The following is a 19,956-nucleotide window of genomic DNA, read 5'->3' as shown; positions in this document are numbered from 1 at the left end:
TTGTCCAACATGTTATAACTCAGACTTTACAAGAAAAGTGAAGAAAAATCCAACTGCCTGTGGCTGAAGGTCTCAGTTCAGACAGCTTCAGGAGCCCTGGTCTGGCAGATCTACTCTCTAAAGTGAGTGGCTGTATAGAGCTGTTGCTCTGGAAGAGACAAACTCCACTCAGGGAAACAATGTCTGTTTGTAGATACATGTTATTCAGAAGCAGCTCCCTCATGTGAGCAGCACTGCAGTGACTAGTCTTTAGTAGGAGGGATATCAGGTTAGCAGCAGCCAGCAGGTGGAAGTGAGTCGGCCAGGAAGGGAGTCAGTAGGCAGGCTGAGTGGGAGCTCTCCATGTAGTGATGGTTTCCAAGGTCTGTTTTACTAACTCATAAAGGAGCATCAAATCCCATTACAAGCTACCCCAGGTGGAACAGCCTGAGGTAAGTTATCTTTTAAAGCACCTTGCGATGATCTGTGGATGATAAAACATTATTTTTGGATTTTGTTTAGTTAATTAGTAATTTTACATTTTAATTGTGCAGTATATACAATATATGTATACAATACATATGCAATATTATATATATATGATTAATATTGGGGGTGAAACCTTATTAGGAAAAACATTGTTTTTTTTTCTAATAAATATCGGCAACAATTGTTAGCACCCCTAAAAAGTCTTCTGAATAAAATGTAAGTGAAGTATTTTCCCATTTCCATTTACACTTTGAAATTATCCAGACTCCAGCCATGACTCCCCGTTGTAATTGTGAAGTCCAATACCCTTAAAACCAAAAAAAAAAAAAAAAAAAAAAGATTATAGCTGTGCAACAAAAGATGGTTGAGTTCAACAAAATAGAAAGTGGCTGTAAGAAAAGAGCTAAAGCATTAGAAATTCCCATTTCTACAATCAGGTTAATAATTAAGATGTTCCAATCATCTGGAGATGTTAAGAATCTGTCTGGAAGTGGATGTGAGTCTATATCATCCTAATGCCAAAAATGCAGAAATTGGTTTAGTCATCGGGTTAGAAAAATAAACAATAAAAATCATCACAACGGGTTGTTTGGAAGGGTTTCAAGAAACAAATCCTCTGCTCCAGCACATCCAGTTGCCAGACACTACTGGAACTTCAAGCAGAACCAGGTTCTAAAATCGTATGAAACCAAAAAAGGTTTTTGGCACACAAAATATGGGATTAAAGGATAAACAAAGATCACCCCATTCCCACAGTTTAATATACTGCTGGATCTTTAATGTTGTGGGCCTATTTTTCTTCTAGGGACCCTGGACATCTTATACATGGCATCGTGGATTCTATCAAATACCGACAGATAAAAAATCTAAACCTGAATGAATCTTATAATGGGCCATAGTTGGATCTTCCATCAAGTCAATGACCCCCCCCCCCAAAAAAAAACATAAAAATGGGTCACTGACATTAAAATTAGGGTTCTGACATGGCCACCCTAGTCCCTTGACCTGAAACAATTAGAAAATGATTTGGGTGAACTAAGAGGAGAAGCATGAACATTGACCTCAGCATTTGAAGAACCTTGAAAGGTTCTGCATGGAAGAATGGTCTCCAATCTCCAACCTTACCAAGCATTATTGGAGAAGCTCAGAGCTGCTATCTTGAAAAACTTAGGTTGCAAAAAATATTGAATAAAAGAGGGCCAATAATTGTGCCCACCATATATTTGAGAGAAACAACAACATTTATTTACTTCCCCTTTCCCCCACAATTTCAATTGTCTTACTTCAATGAAAGGTTGCATTTTTGTAACTGAACAAATGAATAAACAATGCAGATTTAATTTTACAACCTTATTTGCTCATATAAGGGGTTAATAATTCTGACCTGATCATTGTCAAATAGATAGATAGATAGATATAAACCAAAACAAAATGTTGTACACAAAACCTTAATATTATATACAGTATGTGCATGCATCTGTACTGCTGTTTGCAATTATATCCAAACATTACATTTTACCCTTTATAATATACCACAGGCATTTTCTTGTTTGTTGTGGCAGTCAAACTTTATGTGTGCTTTACATATACTTTAATTCAAGATGTATTGTCTTTCAAATTAATTTGTATATTTCCAAAACAACTCCTTTTTCTAATCTCAAAGTGCAAATTGAAAAGAGACATTCTGCGCTAGATTCTGCACTTAATGCTTGTCCCTTTAAAAGAGCTAATTGATTGTTTTTAGGACCTAGGATTGTGTGTAGCCTGGTTCAGTTTAAAGGAAAACTAAATAAGAGTTTTGTTGTGTGAAACACTGCAATTTGTTGGTGACAAGCAAGTGACTCCAGGTCTGGGCTCAATTACATGCTGAGGATAGAAGGGGCTTAAAATCCTGAGAGTTACTGAGATCACAAACACAATCTGTTTGCATGCAGAGTGAAAAATATTGCTCAAGGGGGGATTTGTGTTGCGCTAGAAAAAGAAAAAGAAAATGTTTTTGATAAATGTCAGTTCATCATCATAACCCATTGGAACGATATATTAAGATACAAATGCCCGACATCATTTCCCAGTTTCCAGTGACTGCTAGATCAAGGCAGGTTTTAGATGAGAGATCATGTATAGCTTGAAGCTAGGAGCTCTCGTGTATCGGGAAAAAATAATTACATGCAATAGGAGGGAGGAAGAGAAAGATGGAGAGAGGGACTAAGAGAAAGAGACAGAGAGAAAGTGTGTGAGAGAGAAAGGGATGAAATGGGAGAGTGAAGCAAAAGAGAGAGAGAGAGCAAGGAAGAGGGAGGGAGGAAGAGAGAGAGAGTACCGCCCTTCAGTTGTGTTTAAATGTGAAGCGGAAAATCATCACTGTGGCTCAGGGGAGTGAAGAGGCGATTCTAGGGTTAGATGAGAGGGTTTGCCGTGCGTGAATCATAGTGCTCTCGCTCTTTCGCTCTTTGTTTGTCCTAGAGTGTCCCTGATTTCAGCTACAGGCTTCAAAGTGAGGAGACAGAAGAACTGAGAGTTTCTACAAGACAACAATACCTGGACACGGGGATATCTGGACACCTCACAATGGATGGATTGAGGACAAAGTGTTGAGTTCTCCTACGGCGGTCCCTGAATGATACAGGTACAGTAGTTGTTTCAGCTTTGTTTTGCTATTTACCAAGTATCAGCATGCAGCTGATGCAATAGAAATGTTCAGGAAACAAATATATAACATGTTTTTACCTTGATGCAAGGAAAATGTTGTTTTTGTTGTTGTTTTTTCTGTGAAAAAGGAGTGCACTGAAAGATCAGCATGAATATCTTTACCCGGTCTCGTGTTCAGTGATTATTATAGCCTACATTATGAAGTATATGTCATGAGACTGAATGGCTGGCTCTTTTCATAAGTTCTCCAGACGTTTTTATAGTTTTAGTCTGACATTCAATTTCAGTACATGCTATGTGGATAACTGAAGAATATGTGACTGTCGAGTCATAACTCTAATTTATGAATATGAATAGGCAATTGGAGACTGAAGGAAGGAAGAGACTGTCAGGTGGCTGAGGAAAAAAAAACAATTGGCACTTTCATCTCTAAATGTGGCCTAATAGACAGACTAAGAGGCTAATAGCAAGTTGGTCTACATGGAGATTGGATCTGCAATATTTTCTCTGCATTGAAAAAAATGTGGTGTAGAATCAATTTCTCACACAGAAATCACTAGTGCATTTCACAAACAATTACAAAGAAATGTACAACACTGAATTAAATGTGGAATACTAAAGTATAAAACTGAAATAGCAATTACCTGCAAAGCTTTATTTACAAATTCCTAGTAATTTTTTTAGAGTGTGAGGAAGTTCTGTCAGACTCGCATAAATTATAATAAATATTATTTCAGATGTAATTAGAAATACCAGGTTTGAATGAACCTCATGGAATTCGCTGCACTTAAAAAGGAATGAATGGAAGTGAGAGATGAAAAGCCAGTGTGTGAGTTACTGACCTCTCTCTGTGTGTCTTCAGAGGAGTGTTGGGATGTCGTGGCTGGTGTGGGTGTGGGTCAGTGTGACAGTCATGATGCTGATGTGTGAGGCCACTTTCTATGAGACCATCCAGCAGCACCTGGCCCCACCTGGAACCAACATACAGATCCTCGGTGAGTCCTTCCTTCTCTTCATCTCCTGTCTCATCGTCCACTCTGACATCTGACATCTCAATCTGAAAGTCCACACGACCAAAGATTTCATGCATCAAAAACAACACTTTTTAGATTGTAAAAGTATATAAATCAAGCAGTTTAATACAAACATTTTAAAGCGAAACAATCGCTTTATATGGTAAAGAAATTAAATTTAGGCTTTTGGCATATAAATATTGATTGATGTGCATACATATAGTATACATATAGTACTTCAAATATGGTAAATGGAAGCTCAGACATGCTTGTGTGACATGCAAGAACAAAACTCATTGGTTCTCACAGTTCAAGTATGCAAGTATGTCTGCGTTTCTGTTTGCCATATTTAATGTGCTCTATATATGTGCTTTGATCAGTGTTTCGATATAAATAAAAGCCTAAAATGATGACAAGAGACAAACTTTCTGTTTTAAATTTCCAATTCCAATTAAGAAATTAAAGGGATAGTTCACCCAAAAATTTCTGAAATGAAATGAAAATAGCTTCATAAAATTATGGTTGAACCACTGATGTCACATGGACTATTTTCACAGTGTCCTCACTACCTTTCTGGGCCATGAATGTGTCAGTTGCATTGCTGTCGTTGAAGAATCAGAAAGCTCTCGGATTTAATTAAAAATATTGCTTGTGTTCTGAAGATTAACAAAGGTCTTACAGGTTTTGGAATGACATGAGGGTGAATAATTAATGACATAATTTTCATTTTTGGGGAACTGTCCCTTTAAGAGAGCTGCTAATCATGAAGAATTTTTATAATGATAACAAATCAACAAAGAATATTTAATGAAAAATAAACATACACAGAATAACAATATGACAGTATATACAGTATTTAGATATTTTATGTGTACAGTAAAATGCAAACAATATAATATAATATAATATAATATAATATAATATATAAAAAGCAATTTTTGATATCCTTCTCTATATGACAAAAAAATGGAATACGGTTATTTCCAGAGTATTTGAAGAGATTTATGCTGCTGTTTACTTCCATTGGTTAATCCACCATGGCAGACAATCAAAATTAATTGCAGGTGAAGGTTTTAATCGCTGGTTTGTTAGGCAGTGTATTATTAAGTAGTGCACACAACTTCGACAAATCCTTTTCTTAATTGAATTCTCGTTGGTGCAACTCTGATTCAGGAAAGTAGACACACAGGGGATGGATTTCTAGCACAGTGGTTCTCAACATGGCATTGCTGCAGAACCCAGATTTGGACATTTATCAAGTGGCAACCCAACACAGTAGCAGAATTGTTTTGATGGTTTCAAGCTCTCGGTACCCAGTAATTCACCGTACACAACAGATTTTGGTCTGTATTTAATGATGTCAGGGTTTGCAGAGGCTTTTCAAGGAGTCAAGCACTTGACATCAAGGACATGTCAAGTAACTCTGCCTAATTTGGCTAGCTTTTATCATCTGTAAATAAATGATCAATTTGCATTGGAGTCATGTCTTTTGACATCAGCAATTTTTCAATACAAGTTCATACATATTCAATATGCTAACCAAGCACAATTAGATGGTTAGTTGAATTTCCATTTAACAAAGACTTTTTTTCTTTTTTCTTTTGTTTTTGTTTTTTATCCCTATCAGAACATGCAATACACCAGAACTGCTCTCAGACCTCGTGGTTAGCCAAGTTTACAAGCACCTGGGTTCAATTACAGTTTTTCTTTCACACATCGGGTCAAGAGTATATTAGACATTTTTATCAGAATGTAAATCTATTAGAAAATCCTGTTTGTCTAATATCTCAGCGGTCTGGGGTGGTTTTAAGGTTCACCTCAATTGAAACAGAGCACAAATGCTTCTTGTAACCTCACACCTTCAAATGAGAGGGCTAAAAGCAATTTGAGACCGCACCACTTACTTTAACTAATCTTGCTAGAGGCACTTTAGTGGGATTGGATCCTGAATTGGAATTGATTTTATTGTACAGACTATAGAACAATTATAGAGGTACATGCTATTCTTGATTCAAAGTAGAAGGTCGGTGGAGTTTTGCCTCTTTGACATCAAATACTTTTGACTATTTAGATTTGGCTTCAGTGTCATTCAGAATGTAGATAGAGCGATGTTAGGAAAGTTAGTCTCGATTGAACAATTGAGCTCCAGCTAAGAGACTTATCAGAGCACAGCAGTATTTCTTAACAATCACATGTTCATCCTAAATGGAAGGCTATATATTGGCTCTCTGGGATTCCACTACCATAAATCTGAATATCAAAGCAGATAAACAAACTGCACAGATTGGGCTTTTATGAGCTTTGGTGATGTTGCATAAAATTCACATTTGGTGCTGGATGGAATGAATGGACAGAGATTACGTTTAAGTGTCCATATGTTCTCTCAAAAGATGAACAATACCGAGGCATTAAGATTTTTTTTGACTCAGTATAAAAAGGGGCACTAAATAATTCATATTTAAGCCCCCATTCTGCTCCAAAGAGATGATTTCTACAAAAGATGTCAATTTATGGTCATATTTTCTGCACTACTTCAATAACAAAGGAGTGCATTTGAGATATCAGTGTTTTCTGAAAATAAATCTTTACAGTCATTTCATTTTACCACTTGCCTTATATGAAAAACACAAACAACAGGCACCGATTGTAGTAGCTCCAGGATGCGTTTGCATGCTGTGAAAACATCAAGCTCAGCAAACATTCTCTCAAACTGCCAATCATATAAGAATTTTTTTTAAAGGTCAGCAAAACTGACAACATCTGCTCAGCTTTCAAACCTTGTGTGATTATGTTGACGTTTTTGATGTTATGACAAGTGTGATTTCTAACTGTAATGCTTTTCCAGTCAGGGTAAGATTGTGGATTTGGAGAGGGTGGGAGTGTGTGTGTGTGTGTGTGTTGTGTTGTGTTACAAAGAGATATTTGTTTAAGTATTGAGTGCTTTGAGGCTGGTAGATTGCACTGAGTATCAGGGTTGACAGGTCATGAATTGTTGCGGTACCGTTGCTATCATTAAAGCCATCAATGTAACTAGTGACCAAGATCACTGCAGGAAATTGCAAAACGGTGTTGTTCACAATCTGATGAATTGAGCTTGCATCCATTGCGAAAATGTTTATATATATACTGCATATTTTAATTTTGTATTTGAATTTCCCTGGAGGTCAAGGTTTGAGAGAGCCTATGTTTGATTTATGCGGTATTGACTATTATGCAGTATAAACTGCACATATGAATGTGCCAAAATAATGTCACTTGGGAACTGCAAACCTCCCATAGTTAAAAAATTTACTAAATTTAAGCAATAGCCCACAGAACGGCTGATGTACACATATAGTAAAAAATAATAATAATAACACTGTAGGCACTAATTTGCTTCAATGCATAATAGCTCTAATAATTCAGATTCCTCAATGTGTTTTGCAAAAATGCTTGTCAGAAGTTAGATAGATATGTTGTCATCTATATTCAACCTTTAAATGCTTGCTTTTGATTTACTTAAGCTATAAGCCAGAAGAAACTGTGCTTTGCAGTGATTTTACCTGGAAACTGTGACTCTGAGTGGCTTTTACTGTAGCTTCACTGCAGATTTCTAAAGAACCTTACAGCATTTAAAAATGACTGATTTTAGTTTTTACTTTCAAACTAATTCAACCAATTCAACAAAATTCAAACAAAATGTGTATAGAACTTTAATATCATTCATCGGTTGTCTGCCATAACAAGAAAATAATTATTAATATCAACCAGAATTTTAATATTGGAGCATCCCTACTAGAAGATGAACTCCCGTAAATAACAGAACGCTGATATGCTATAAAAATAATGATCCATTATGGGAGTTGTGGAGTGGTGTGACGAACAGCTCAAAGCTGTCTCTATATTGTGATTGGTCAACACATCTGGGATCACCACCTTTATGTGAGGGAGGGGTTTGAGTACCCTCTCTTTGGAACTAGAACAATGTAATGACCAATCAGAAGCCAGGACTGGAACTATCTCTTCTGTAATGTTATAATAATATTATACTCATTTAAATAAATGGCAATACATTTACATTTATTTAAATATGTCTTTAAATACCTTTTATAATTATATAAACTATTATAATATGAACATTAAATATGATATATATTATCAATAAAAACAAAATACATTGATACTGTGTATTAAGCATTGGTGTCTTTTATCGCAGTGCTGTGAAGCTACAGTAAAAGCCATTCAGAGTCACAGTTTCCAGGTAAAATCACTGCAAAGCACAGTTTCTAATGCCTTATAGCTTTAATAAATCAAAAGCAAGCATTCAAAGGCGGAATATAGATAACTACATATCTATCTAACGTGTTTTTTGCAAAACAAATTGAGGAATCTGAATTGTTATAGCTATATGTATGGAAGCAACATAGTGCCTACATTATGTGTGTATATTGTGGGCTCACAGGTCCTGATTTACTTGCCGCTGCAATGCAGTGCAAATCGATGATTATATGTGTTTTAAATGTAGAGATGAATAAGAAGCGAGGGATGGAGAGAGTGAAAAGCACAGAGCGAAAGACAGACGGAGAGACAGACAGAGAGAGGAACGTGTAGCACTTCTCACAGATGTGCTGCCGGCTGTTCTTGCTCTCCGGCTCAGACAGACAGATGAGGATGGCTGATTCACGAGACCAGGTCTCTATTCAGCTCTGACAGCTGCAACAGCACTAAGCAAATTGTGTTTGTCATGCATGCATAGCTGTCATGTTTTAGTGTTATGAGTCTGAACTCTCCAGATGTAGAAAATAACCCTTCTTTAACAAACCGAGACCTGAACCATCCCTTTACAAACAAACACAGACACAGTTTCTCGGGCCCCTGGGAGACCATCACTAAGTCCAAGGACAAGCAGGCTATTACAAAACCAGCCACACCGGAATCAACCTGGGTAGATCAGAGATTTAAAGTGCAAGTGTTAATAGTGGACAGACGGCTAACTGTATTACGTTGAAAATAACAGCAGGCTAATCCGATAACTGCGGTTCAGATGCCTCTTTACTTTAACAGCAACACAACTATGACTTATGAGCGTCTTGCTGTGGTTTTAGAGGGCAGATATCATATCAATCTTGTGGAGTTTCTGGGAAATATAGATTGTCTGTCAGATTCACTTTACTTGTTAGGTTCTTGATCAATGTAGCTCTTCCTGGACATGAAGCTGTGAAAATCTGTGCCATGTTGCAATATGTATCAACATATATCCAGACATGGTCATATAAGGCATCAGATATACATCACGTCACATCTCCATTTATCCACGTAAGCTGAGGCTTGAACAACTGATGATACAATATATATATATATATATATATATATATATATATATATATATATATATATCAGATAAATATGTTTAAAAGGTATGCACTTTACTAGTCTTAGTAATGGATGGATAATGGTTGGTGTTCTCACGAAAAACTTCTTCTCTGGCAAATTATATACAAATCTAACTAAATTATTAATATTAAAATTCTTGATATACATTTCTGTCTCTTAAGTAAGTGCATCTTGGTTTAGAAACGTTCAGACATTTAAAATTTTTTTTTTTTACTGGAACACAAAAAACACTGATTACGATTTTTTTCAGTGTAGGCAACTACTGTATGTTGGTCTTGCACTCTTCTTATAGAGTGTGAGCTTTGTTAAAAGCATCTCCTGTCCATAGAGATATCCTCTTAGGTAAAAATCTACTAAAATCTCTGTTGAAATTAATATTAAATGTCTTACTACTGCTGCTTGACTGAGCATAATTATGGTGTAAAGCAGTATGAACTATCACACTATATGGGATAATTCATCTGTACAGTGCAGGTTGGTTTATACATTGGATTTTTTCTGGTTCGCTTTGCTGGTAAAAAAACATTATCAAAAAAACAAAATGATAATGATAATAAATTTGAAGTAACAAAACTGATAAGCTGGATAGATGCTTCTTATGCACTTAAAGATGAAAAACTTAATCCTAAAAACAAAATTAAGGGGAAAAGAGACCAATACATTTGTCTGTTTTATATATTTTCTTCTTAATGAAACATTGAATGATGTTTAACTATATTGTTTATCAAATATAAAATGAACAAGGTTTCTTTCAGCATGAAAAAGAGAGATATCTGCAGACATTCAAAGCTGAAGTGTATAATAAAACATTTTACAAGCAACCACAAATATTTCATTTATTACTGTAGATGCTTAACCAGAGCCTGATTCTTTTTAAGAGGCTCCTAAATATATTTTTTGCTCCAAATTCCCGACTCGTGACATTTTTGTGTTGCCATCAGCTATTCAGTGTGATCATGACATCATTTTCCTCTGGGCTCTACAGTCATTAGTCACATGCCATTTAAGTTCAGTTAATTGGCTCAAAACAGCCTGGCAGCAGAACTGAGCACCCATGAAGATGGCAGGCTCCAGGTCACGTACTTCCAGGCCTGGCCCGATGCCAGCCGAGCAAACGCTGCTGAGATAAATGGCAATTCTAACGCATAGCTCTCTCCAGGTATCACATAAATCTATTTATTTGCCAACGAATGAACAAACAAACAGTCCAACCCCTTAACTCACGCTGTTTTAACTTTGTTAACAGTTTAATGCACTCATTGCGGGAGACCTGGCAATATTTCACATATTTCCCAGGCTACAATAAAGACATGCCCGGATCTCTTTGAATCAAAGCGTCATCTGGTTTCCGCTCTACCATTAGAGTTTCTCTGGAGGAAATCTCCAGGAGGGCTCAATAAAGCTCAATAACAGAGGTGACGTGGATGCCGGTTCTCCATCTGCAGCTCTAGGCTGCTGAAGCCGCCCGAAGACTTTCCTACAAAGTGCCTCTGACAGAATCAGGGCTCGGCTGCGGCACGGCATCCTGCTTGTCCTTCTTAGTATTAAATATTTCTCAGCGGCATGAGAGAGAAGACAGTCATCTGTGATAATTCCCCCCACACACACCGACAGATGCAGGCCATGGATGTAGCTACATCAAAACAAACATGGAATGTGTTTTTCATCTGCTGCAAAACAAAGGTTATCTTCCCCTATGTATGGCAGCACACACTGACAGTTTAATAGCCTTATATAATACAGCTCCTAAAGGCACATTATTTTAGCAGAGACGTTCCGTCCATCTCTCCCGCTTCCATCCAATCTTCCTGACAGTGCCAGCTCGCCTGTAGGAACAATGGGAGAGTCGTACAGTCTCAGCCCCTGGGCTGTCCTCCATCTGCTCTCTGTCACACTACTCTCTCTCTCTCCGCTCCAGACAGCGCTTCTATGAATGCCAATCTGACCTCACAAAACCTGAAGCCACCAGACACATGCAAACACATATTACCTGTGAATTCTACCCTTGCCAGAGCACAGAGGAAGTCCTACATCAACTTTATTACATCTGCCTTATGAGTTTTACTAGACATCTGACATCTATTGAGCTACCTGAACCAAGAGACAGATTTATATACTTCTTTCTTTTATTCAAAACACAAAACTTCTTCACATTATTGCCAATTTTTATCATTTCAAGTTGTTAAACATGCATAGTCAAAGCCAAGCATATATTTACTATAAGTAACACTACATCTTCTGTTGGTAATGCATTACAAGTAAAGCAAGTTACGTAATCAGATTACTTTTTAAGTAACTAGTGAATTACAAGTTATGCAAGTTACTGTGTTTTACAGACTTCAACATGAGGCTTATTGATTTCACTTTTGGTGTGAAAGGGCCTTTTACAGTTGCCAAAAAAAAAAAAAATATATATATATATATATATATTTTTTTATTATTAAGGTTATGCATTATTAAAAGTAATGCAATTAGTTACTTTTTATATATTATAATGCATTTACTTTTAATAGTGACTTTCCCCAACCCTGATGGTGCCTATATAGTTACTGAATACAAAATAAATATTACATTTTCATGTTTTATTTTTTTACAACACTGAACCACAGAAAATGTATTTAGACTTTTATGACACACTGATGAACATGCTTTTTTAATATATATATATATATATATATATATATATATATATATATATATATATATACACACACACACACACACACACACACACACTGTATACTATGTGTCAGAGTGAGAATTACTACAAATCATTTAAAAATAATCATATGCCAAAGAATTTCAAGTCCAAATCAATTATTTAGTAGATACATACTTGGCAGCGATTTTAATATTGAGTCTATGTGGATTTAGATCGGGCCACTGCAGTTTTCCTCATTGTTCTCTGAACAACTGCTCCAGACAGGCTGCACGGAGATTGTAAGTGGAACCTTTTTCAAAACTCTCAGTTGGATTGAGATTTTTACCAATCCAAGACTTTAGCCTTGTCGTTTTATAATTGAGGTCTCCTTCTCTCAATGTGCAGGTGTCTTGCAGATTTAAGTCAGTTCTATAAAAACAAACAAATAAAATAAAATCAAACATTTTAAATGTTGCAAGTGAATTCAAGCATCAAAACATTATAATATGCAACATTTATTTAATTTATTGATACATTTTTTAATATGAATTAATTTATTTTTAATTATTTAGCTTATTTATTTATTTATTTATTTTTTTGGCTTCATAAGATAATAAAGTGAGTGTTTTTCTATGTCAAATAAATATGTTAAATGTCACAAAGAAAAGCTAGAGAACTGATGAAGGATTTCTACTTTACATCTGTATGTTGTGTCGTTACATGATCTCTCATTTGGTTCTGGTTCAATGTGTCAATGCTCTCCAGATCTCCCATGATGCAACAAGTGTAGAACTTAGTGACATATTGCTGATGTTGTCATGGCTACACTAAACTGATGATATGAAGCTGCGTTCTCCGTTTGATGGTTTGTGGTTTCAAGGGGGATTTGCAGGGGTAATCAAAGTCTTCACAGCACAGTAAAACACTGATCTGCTCTATCCATTAATCTCTTCTAATTGATTTCATATGTCGCAAACAGCAGAAGTTTAATAGGCTTGTTTGTGCCATCAGTTTCAAAACAAACAATTTCCAGTGTGCAAGTGAGAAATCTATATTGCAGATGAGTTTGGGCTGATGTTCAGATATTCAGCAGGGAGGAACTGAAACTGAGCTGCTGATGCATAGCCAAACATTGCCCTTATTGTTTTTTTGTTGTAGTTTTAAATTTGTTTCTGTGAAACAAAACATGACAGCTCCAGAATTAGAACAAATATAGACGGAGCAGCAGACTCAAGTGTGCGGCTGTCTCGCTTACATTTCAACCTTCCTGCCATGGAAATTTTCTGCATAATTTGTGTGTAAGGAAACAGCCCATCCGTGATTTGTGAATCATTTTCTGGGAATATCTGATAAGAATCAATATCCGAGTCCAACATGACCATAAGATGTGGACAGAATATTAGTGTTGCTTTGTGTAACTGGGCAGATTTGTAAACCACTGTTGTATATACGTGTACATTGACTACATGATTACATATTGTTCACACAGTACAAATAAATACATCCTCTTTTTCATCTTTTAAATGTAAATTTCTCTGACGTTCTTATTTGATTTGTGACAGATATGTCAGAGACGAAAAGGAGGCATAGTTTAAAAATCCAGCGCAGGTGTTAAGTTCTTATAAATGTAATCTCTGTATTAATTTTGGTTTCATTCATCCATCAAACACCATTTTCAATAGAAAAATTAACTGATTTATATGACAGGTCAAATTAAATGTAATGAAATACTTTCCTTACTTATTGAATGCCGTTAATTATACTCATTTAGTACTCAATCTCCTGGGGTTAATCTATTTGACCTGAACAAACCTTGTCTTTTCATAAAAAAGTCAAACTATATCATATTTTTTAAAGACATATTGACCTACTGTAGCTATTCAATCATACAGTTTTTATTTATTTATTTTTAACTCCTTTACTAAATGTATGTAAAAAAAAAATACAAAAAAAAAAAATTAATTGACATTTTCAGGCTTATTATATGATTTTTTTTCTTTACTGCAGTCTGGGAAAAAATGTCCTGACAAACACCCATTTAACTAAACTTGGTTTTAAAAAGCCTAAAAAGGTTCAAATCAAGATTCAAAGCACTTTTTTCTCATTTTATTCACTGTGCATGAGACAAGAACAAACTGAATCTTTAAAAAAACCTGACCTCCCAAAGTGACACACTTTATGGGACAGAAGACCATTCAAGACCTTCCATTTCACTTGAATGGAGCTGACTTTCAAAAGGAACATTAGTTAGGTAATGATTTCAACTTTCAGTTACTTCCCAACACTGATCACAAAAACAAAAAGCATCTCTACTTCTCAGAGTCTTCAGTTACCAGTTTGAGTTTGGGGCTTGCAGTCAGAAATGGCTTTTGGAGATGATGAATAATTCAAAGGGTGTATCAGGAATGTGTTTGTGTGTAATTGTTTAAACAGCAGGAGTAATTGAAAGTGTACAGGCGGTGGTTGAGAAAAATGGATTTCGGTCGCCTACAGCTTAATTAATTACACCACACTTTGTTCTCACAGCCTCGCTCACAGCCACAAAGACCCAATAAGTGGATCCCCATGCAATAATAAATATGCCATCTCTCTGTATGTCTCTCTCATTTACTCTTTCTCGCTTCCTCTTTTGCATCCACTCTCACACCTACTCTCTCTCATACAATCCCTCTTCCTACCTACAGCAGTAGAGGTGGCAAGGCAATTTAACTGTTTTGCATGCGAAAGTCGCAGCCATCAGCCATACAGAGAAGTAATCAATCAAAAACCGTCGTGCAGGCAGGAAAATGAAAACCACATTGAGAGGAAGCATTATCTCTCGCAATGAATTTTAAGCCGTTCAACATCACTTGTAGCGTAACGCAGCTCAAGTTTTCATTGGTCTGAAATAGGTAATCATTGAACCGATTCGCTAAAAAAATATATCAGCCATTCCAGCGTTACATAAAACAGAGGAACTGTGCAAGATGAACTGATTCAATTAAAGTAATCAGAATTTCTAATGTCACATAGCAGAAGGAAGACAGTTCAGGATGAACCGGTTGACTAAAAGAAAATATAAAAAATACAATCAGAAAATGATAAACATGGTTGGTAAATACCATTAGTCTACCATTTTCATGTTTGTTTCATTTTTGTAAAGTCACAAGTTTATTCGATTTTAGTTATAACATGTATTTGACTTATTTGCTATTTACTATGCTATTTATTTAAAATTTTTCATAGAATGAATTTTGGTAAATTATATTTAAAGCAGTTAGGGCTAGTTTGATCATTAAAAATTTCAAACCATGTACTGTACATAATGAACCCACAACAATTAAACAACTAAAACTCATTAAAATTAATTGTCCCCCTTTTTTTTATTCATACGTGATAATAACATGTGAGAATTCAAATTTGGTTTGTTCCATTCCATTAAAAAATTTAAAAAAATTAAATTTAAAATATGTTACATATAAGAGAGAAGACTGTTCAGGATGAAATGATTCACTAAAATGAATCTGAATCTCTGGTGTAACATCTGAGAATCAATCAGACATTCAAAGACATTCCTGTTATGACGCATTAAACCACTTTAAAATTTTCATATATATAACTTTTTTTTTTTTGGTTCAACTTCTGGCTCATCTTCTTTCCTGTAGATACAGTAGAATTGTATAATAGAATGTGTACCAAATTGAGTCTTTTAATATCATTGTCTTTGGGTGAGAAAACATTGAAGATTTACGCGTTATAGTTCCGTTATAACAAAAGAAATGTGTGAGAAAACTTGTTGTCCCTGGATGTTGTTTTAGGACATTAAGCCACAAAAAAAAAAAAAAAAAAAAGATTTCAAAAAAGGCATAAAGAAATAACCAGTGACATCACGTATCATTTATGTAAAGATATTGTGCCAACAAATATTATCAATATTAGCAGCTATTTCATATATTTGGTGAAGCAGAACATTAAAGCCTTACTTAAATTATACAAATTTGCATTTTATTAATGATGATTTTAAGATGTATTTAATATATGTCATGTTATTACAGCTACTGGATTCCTTCTGAACTTCAAAAAATACCAGAATGCATTTATGAATGTAAAAGCATGTGTGTAATAAAATAGTGTCAAAATCGTGATTAAAATTGAAATCAAAATACAGATTTAAAAAATAGTGATGGTATTTATTGTCCATATCACACAGCCCTAAGCACACGTCTGAACACACTGAGGGCCCTTCAGATGAATAGAAGAGAGCGCTTTAGTACTTATGGGTCTGAGGGCAATTCTGAACTAATCTACAGACATAATGACTCACTTCAGCAAGGGCAGGACTTTTCTCCCGTCTGGACGCCACTTTCAAGAATTCAGTGCGAGTTAATGAATTCTACAGCACACAGTGGAAATGGACAGAAGGTTAGTGTGTCATTAATGTGTTCTAGCTGTGGGATGAAAAAACTGCAAACTCACATGCTGAATGTTTGTGAGAGAGTAAATTGTCCCAATAATAGACAAACTAAAAATTAACTTGAAGCAAGCAAGCAAGCTGTCTGTGCACAGTGTAATTTTATGCTATGTGTCTCAGACTTTAATATAATTTTCCCATAGCTGTCTGGTAGAACATGATACTTTTACATAAACAGTATAAATTAGTGTCAAGTAGAAAGAGTGCTGTTACAACCTTTCACACTAGGCTGAAACAATATTACAAAACATGGGATGATATTTTTATTATTATCTATAAATAAATTGTTGCAAGCAAATTTACTTGATCAAAACTAATATTATGCAATCACCTATTTCATTGAAAACAACATGAAATTAAATATAAGAAATATCACTTGTAACTTTAGAAAGGGTTGCTGTGAACAGTGTTACTATCAGGGGATGGTTGTTACAGCACACATATTTCCAAGTCAGCTTGACAAGAATACAGTGGAGTGGAAAGGGTTAACCCCCTTCCTGATTTCTTATCCTTTTCCATGTTTGTCACACTTTAATGTTTCGGATCATCAGACAAATTTAAATATTAGTAAAAGATAACACAAGTAAACACAACATGCAGTTTTTAAATGAAGGTTTTCATTATTAAGTGAAAACAAAATCCAAAACTACATGGCCCTGTGTGAAAAGTGTTTGCCCCCTAAACCTTATAACTGGTTGGGGGGGGCTCAAAAGTCTCCAAAGTCTTTATTTAATTTTTCTTGAGCCATTCAGAGGTGGACTTGCTGGTGTGTTTTGGATCATTGTCCTGATGCAGAACCCAAGTTCGCTTCAGCTTAAGGTCACGAACAGATGGCCGAACATTCTCCTTCAGCTGAATTCATGGTTTCATTTATCACAGCAAGTCGTCCAGGTCCTGAAGCAGCAAAACAGCCCCAGACCATCACACTACCACCACCATATTTTACTGTTGGTACGATGTTCTTTTTCTGAAATACGGTGTTACTTTTACACCAGATGTAATTGGACACACATCTTCCAAAAAGTTTAACTTTTATCTCGTCAGTCCACGTATTTTCTCATCAAGATGTTTTCTGGCAAAACTGAGACGAGCCTTTATGTTCTTTTTGCTCAGCAGGGGTTTTCGTCTTGGAACCGTTTTTGCCCAGTCTCTTTCTAATGGTGGAGTCATGAACACTGACCTTAACTGAGGCAAGTGAGGCCTGCAGTTCTTTGGGTGTTGTTGTGGGGTCTTTTGTGACCTCTTGGATTAGTCTTCACTGTGCTTTTGGGGTAATTTTGGTCGGCTGACTACTCCTGGGAAGGTTCTCCACTGTTCCATGTTTTTACCATTTGTGAATAATGGCTCTCACTGTTGTTCGCTGGAGTCCCAAAGCTTTAGAAATGGCTATATAACCTTTCCTAGACTGATAAATCTCAATTACTTTCTTGTTTCAGAATTTCTTTGGATCTCGGCATGATGTCTAGATTTTGAGGATCTTTTGTGGCAGTAAACAGGCCTGTGGCTAGAGTAAATTAACTCAGGTGTGATAAAAACCACAGTTTTAACAGGGGGGCAAACACTTTTTCACACAGGGCCATGTAGTTTTGGATTTTGTTTGATGATCTGGAACATAAAACTGTGACAAACATGCAAAAAATAAGAAATCAGGAAGGGGGCCAACACTTTTTCACACCACTGCAGATCTGATAAATGGTCTATATGAAGTTTGAAGAAGCTTGTTTTGTTTTGTATATTAAAAAAATCCTAGATTTTACTTCAGCAGAAGTCCTAAGGAAGCTCATATACTCTCAAAAACACTAAAAATATCAATGTCTGTAAGATTTAGTTTCCCTGTTTTATTTTTTATTTTAAACATTGATCATAAGAAATGCTTCATTAGCAGAAAATCTGCATATGATTGATTTCTGAAGGATCATGTGACAAAAAAAATAATAATAATCCCCCGAACTTTTGAATGGTAATGCAAGGCGGTGATTTCATCCCGCTATTTTTAATTGGTTAAACCGATGATGTTACAACTCATCCCATGTTACATCACTCCCCAGCCTCCCCTACTCACATTACAAGAAAACATAAAAATTAATGAGATTAACATTTCGATATGCAATCAAGAGCAGTAAATTGAAAATAACCCCACGCCACTGGTATAATTTGCAAAGATTTGAAACACATTTCCACAGTGAGGGGAAAAACTCATCACAACGGAAAATGACCAGAAAATAGAAGCCAATTCCCCACTAAATGTGCAAAAAGCGAGAGATAATAGGAATTAAAAAGAGATGTGAAATCAGTGTGTTTGAATTAACACATCAGTTCATCTGTTCTTCCCCCAGGCCATGTGAATATTCCTAATGAGAGTTTAAAAGGCCCACTGCGACTTGTGTTTTGTATGCCCTGCAAACAAAACGGCAAGATTAGCACTACCTAAATCACAGCCGGAATGCTGTTAGTGCTTCTCTGATGCTAAATGATTCGCTTGTTAGTAAAACACGGTAATGATGGTTTACGGGCAAGAAGCATGATCTCCTTTGTGGAATAATGAAACTGGACACTCTCACAAATATGATCTACTGTGTCTATAATCTCAACGCAAATGTTTGGATTGTTCTATTCATATTATGATAATTTTTTTCTTTTAAGCCTTTTTATTTGTGCGCACAATGGCCATAGGACTCATTAAAGCTGAATATCATGGGACTTTAAAATGAAATGAGTGGTAAACCGTGCCAAAGCCATAAATACGATACACATTATGTTTTGTTGAGATATGCTGTTGTTTTCCATTCAAGTCCACTGGGAAACTGCAGATACATTTCAATGAGACGCATTTTCACTGAATCTGCATTCTTCCAATAAGACTTCTTCAGGAATGCACTGCAAAATTAATTACCATTATTTCCTATATATTTAATTACCTTATTATTTCCGAAGAGAAAACATCTTGAGTTGGAAATTGAGCCCAAAAGGGAGGGAAACTTCATAAATTAGCAAGGTAGTGAGCAACCCGATCTGGGGCTTGGTATGTGATTAGGGCTGTTGTTGTTATTCAGGTCCTCATGTGTATTGTAGCACCCCCACATTCTGCCGTTCACCTTCATGGAGTTACGAGGCCGTTATTGCTCATTTCTCTCATTATGAGAGGATGAAGGGATTAGACAGAGGTTGTTTGAGGTGTGAATGGAGTAAGGAGGAAAAGCAGAGCGCATGTGTTTGATAGTGTTAACATTGGACAATTTGAGCCCATCGCATTTATACAGCACAAGTGGGCCGCTTTGATCAGTGTGGCAGTACTGAAAACAGATTGCTCTGTCCATGAAGACAGGTATTCAACAGGGTTCAGCCGCTGTATATTTTTAGAA

The 19,956-nt window shown here is 35.9% G+C and overlaps 1 protein-coding gene across 4 annotated transcripts in view; it reads left to right on the top strand.

The window, feature by feature from the left end:
- The first annotated feature begins 331 nt into the window (after nucleotides 1–331).
- tafa1a (TAFA chemokine like family member 1a) overlaps nucleotides 332–19,956 on the top strand; it is a 41,998-nt gene continuing 22,373 nt past the window's right edge. For 3 of the 4 annotated variants that reach the window (XM_052594747.1, XM_052594744.1, XM_052594746.1), the window contains exons 1-2: nucleotides 2,778–3,094; nucleotides 3,980–4,112. In XM_052594747.1, coding sequence (XP_052450707.1) covers nucleotides 3,086–3,094; nucleotides 3,980–4,112 — 142 coding nt within the window. In that variant the 5' untranslated portion in view covers nucleotides 2,778–3,085. Of the gene's footprint in view, nucleotides 432–2,777; nucleotides 3,095–3,979; nucleotides 4,113–19,956 lie in introns of those variants that run through there. The other variant, XM_052594745.1, reaches the window with a different exon arrangement.

The sequence above is a fragment of the Carassius gibelio genome, chromosome B23, assembly GCF_023724105.1.
Source record: "Carassius gibelio isolate Cgi1373 ecotype wild population from Czech Republic chromosome B23, carGib1.2-hapl.c, whole genome shotgun sequence".
Lineage (NCBI taxonomy): Eukaryota > Metazoa > Chordata > Actinopteri > Cypriniformes > Cyprinidae > Carassius > Carassius gibelio.
Note: the sequence above shows the minus strand (reverse complement) of the source record. Positions and strands in the feature narration are given on the sequence as shown.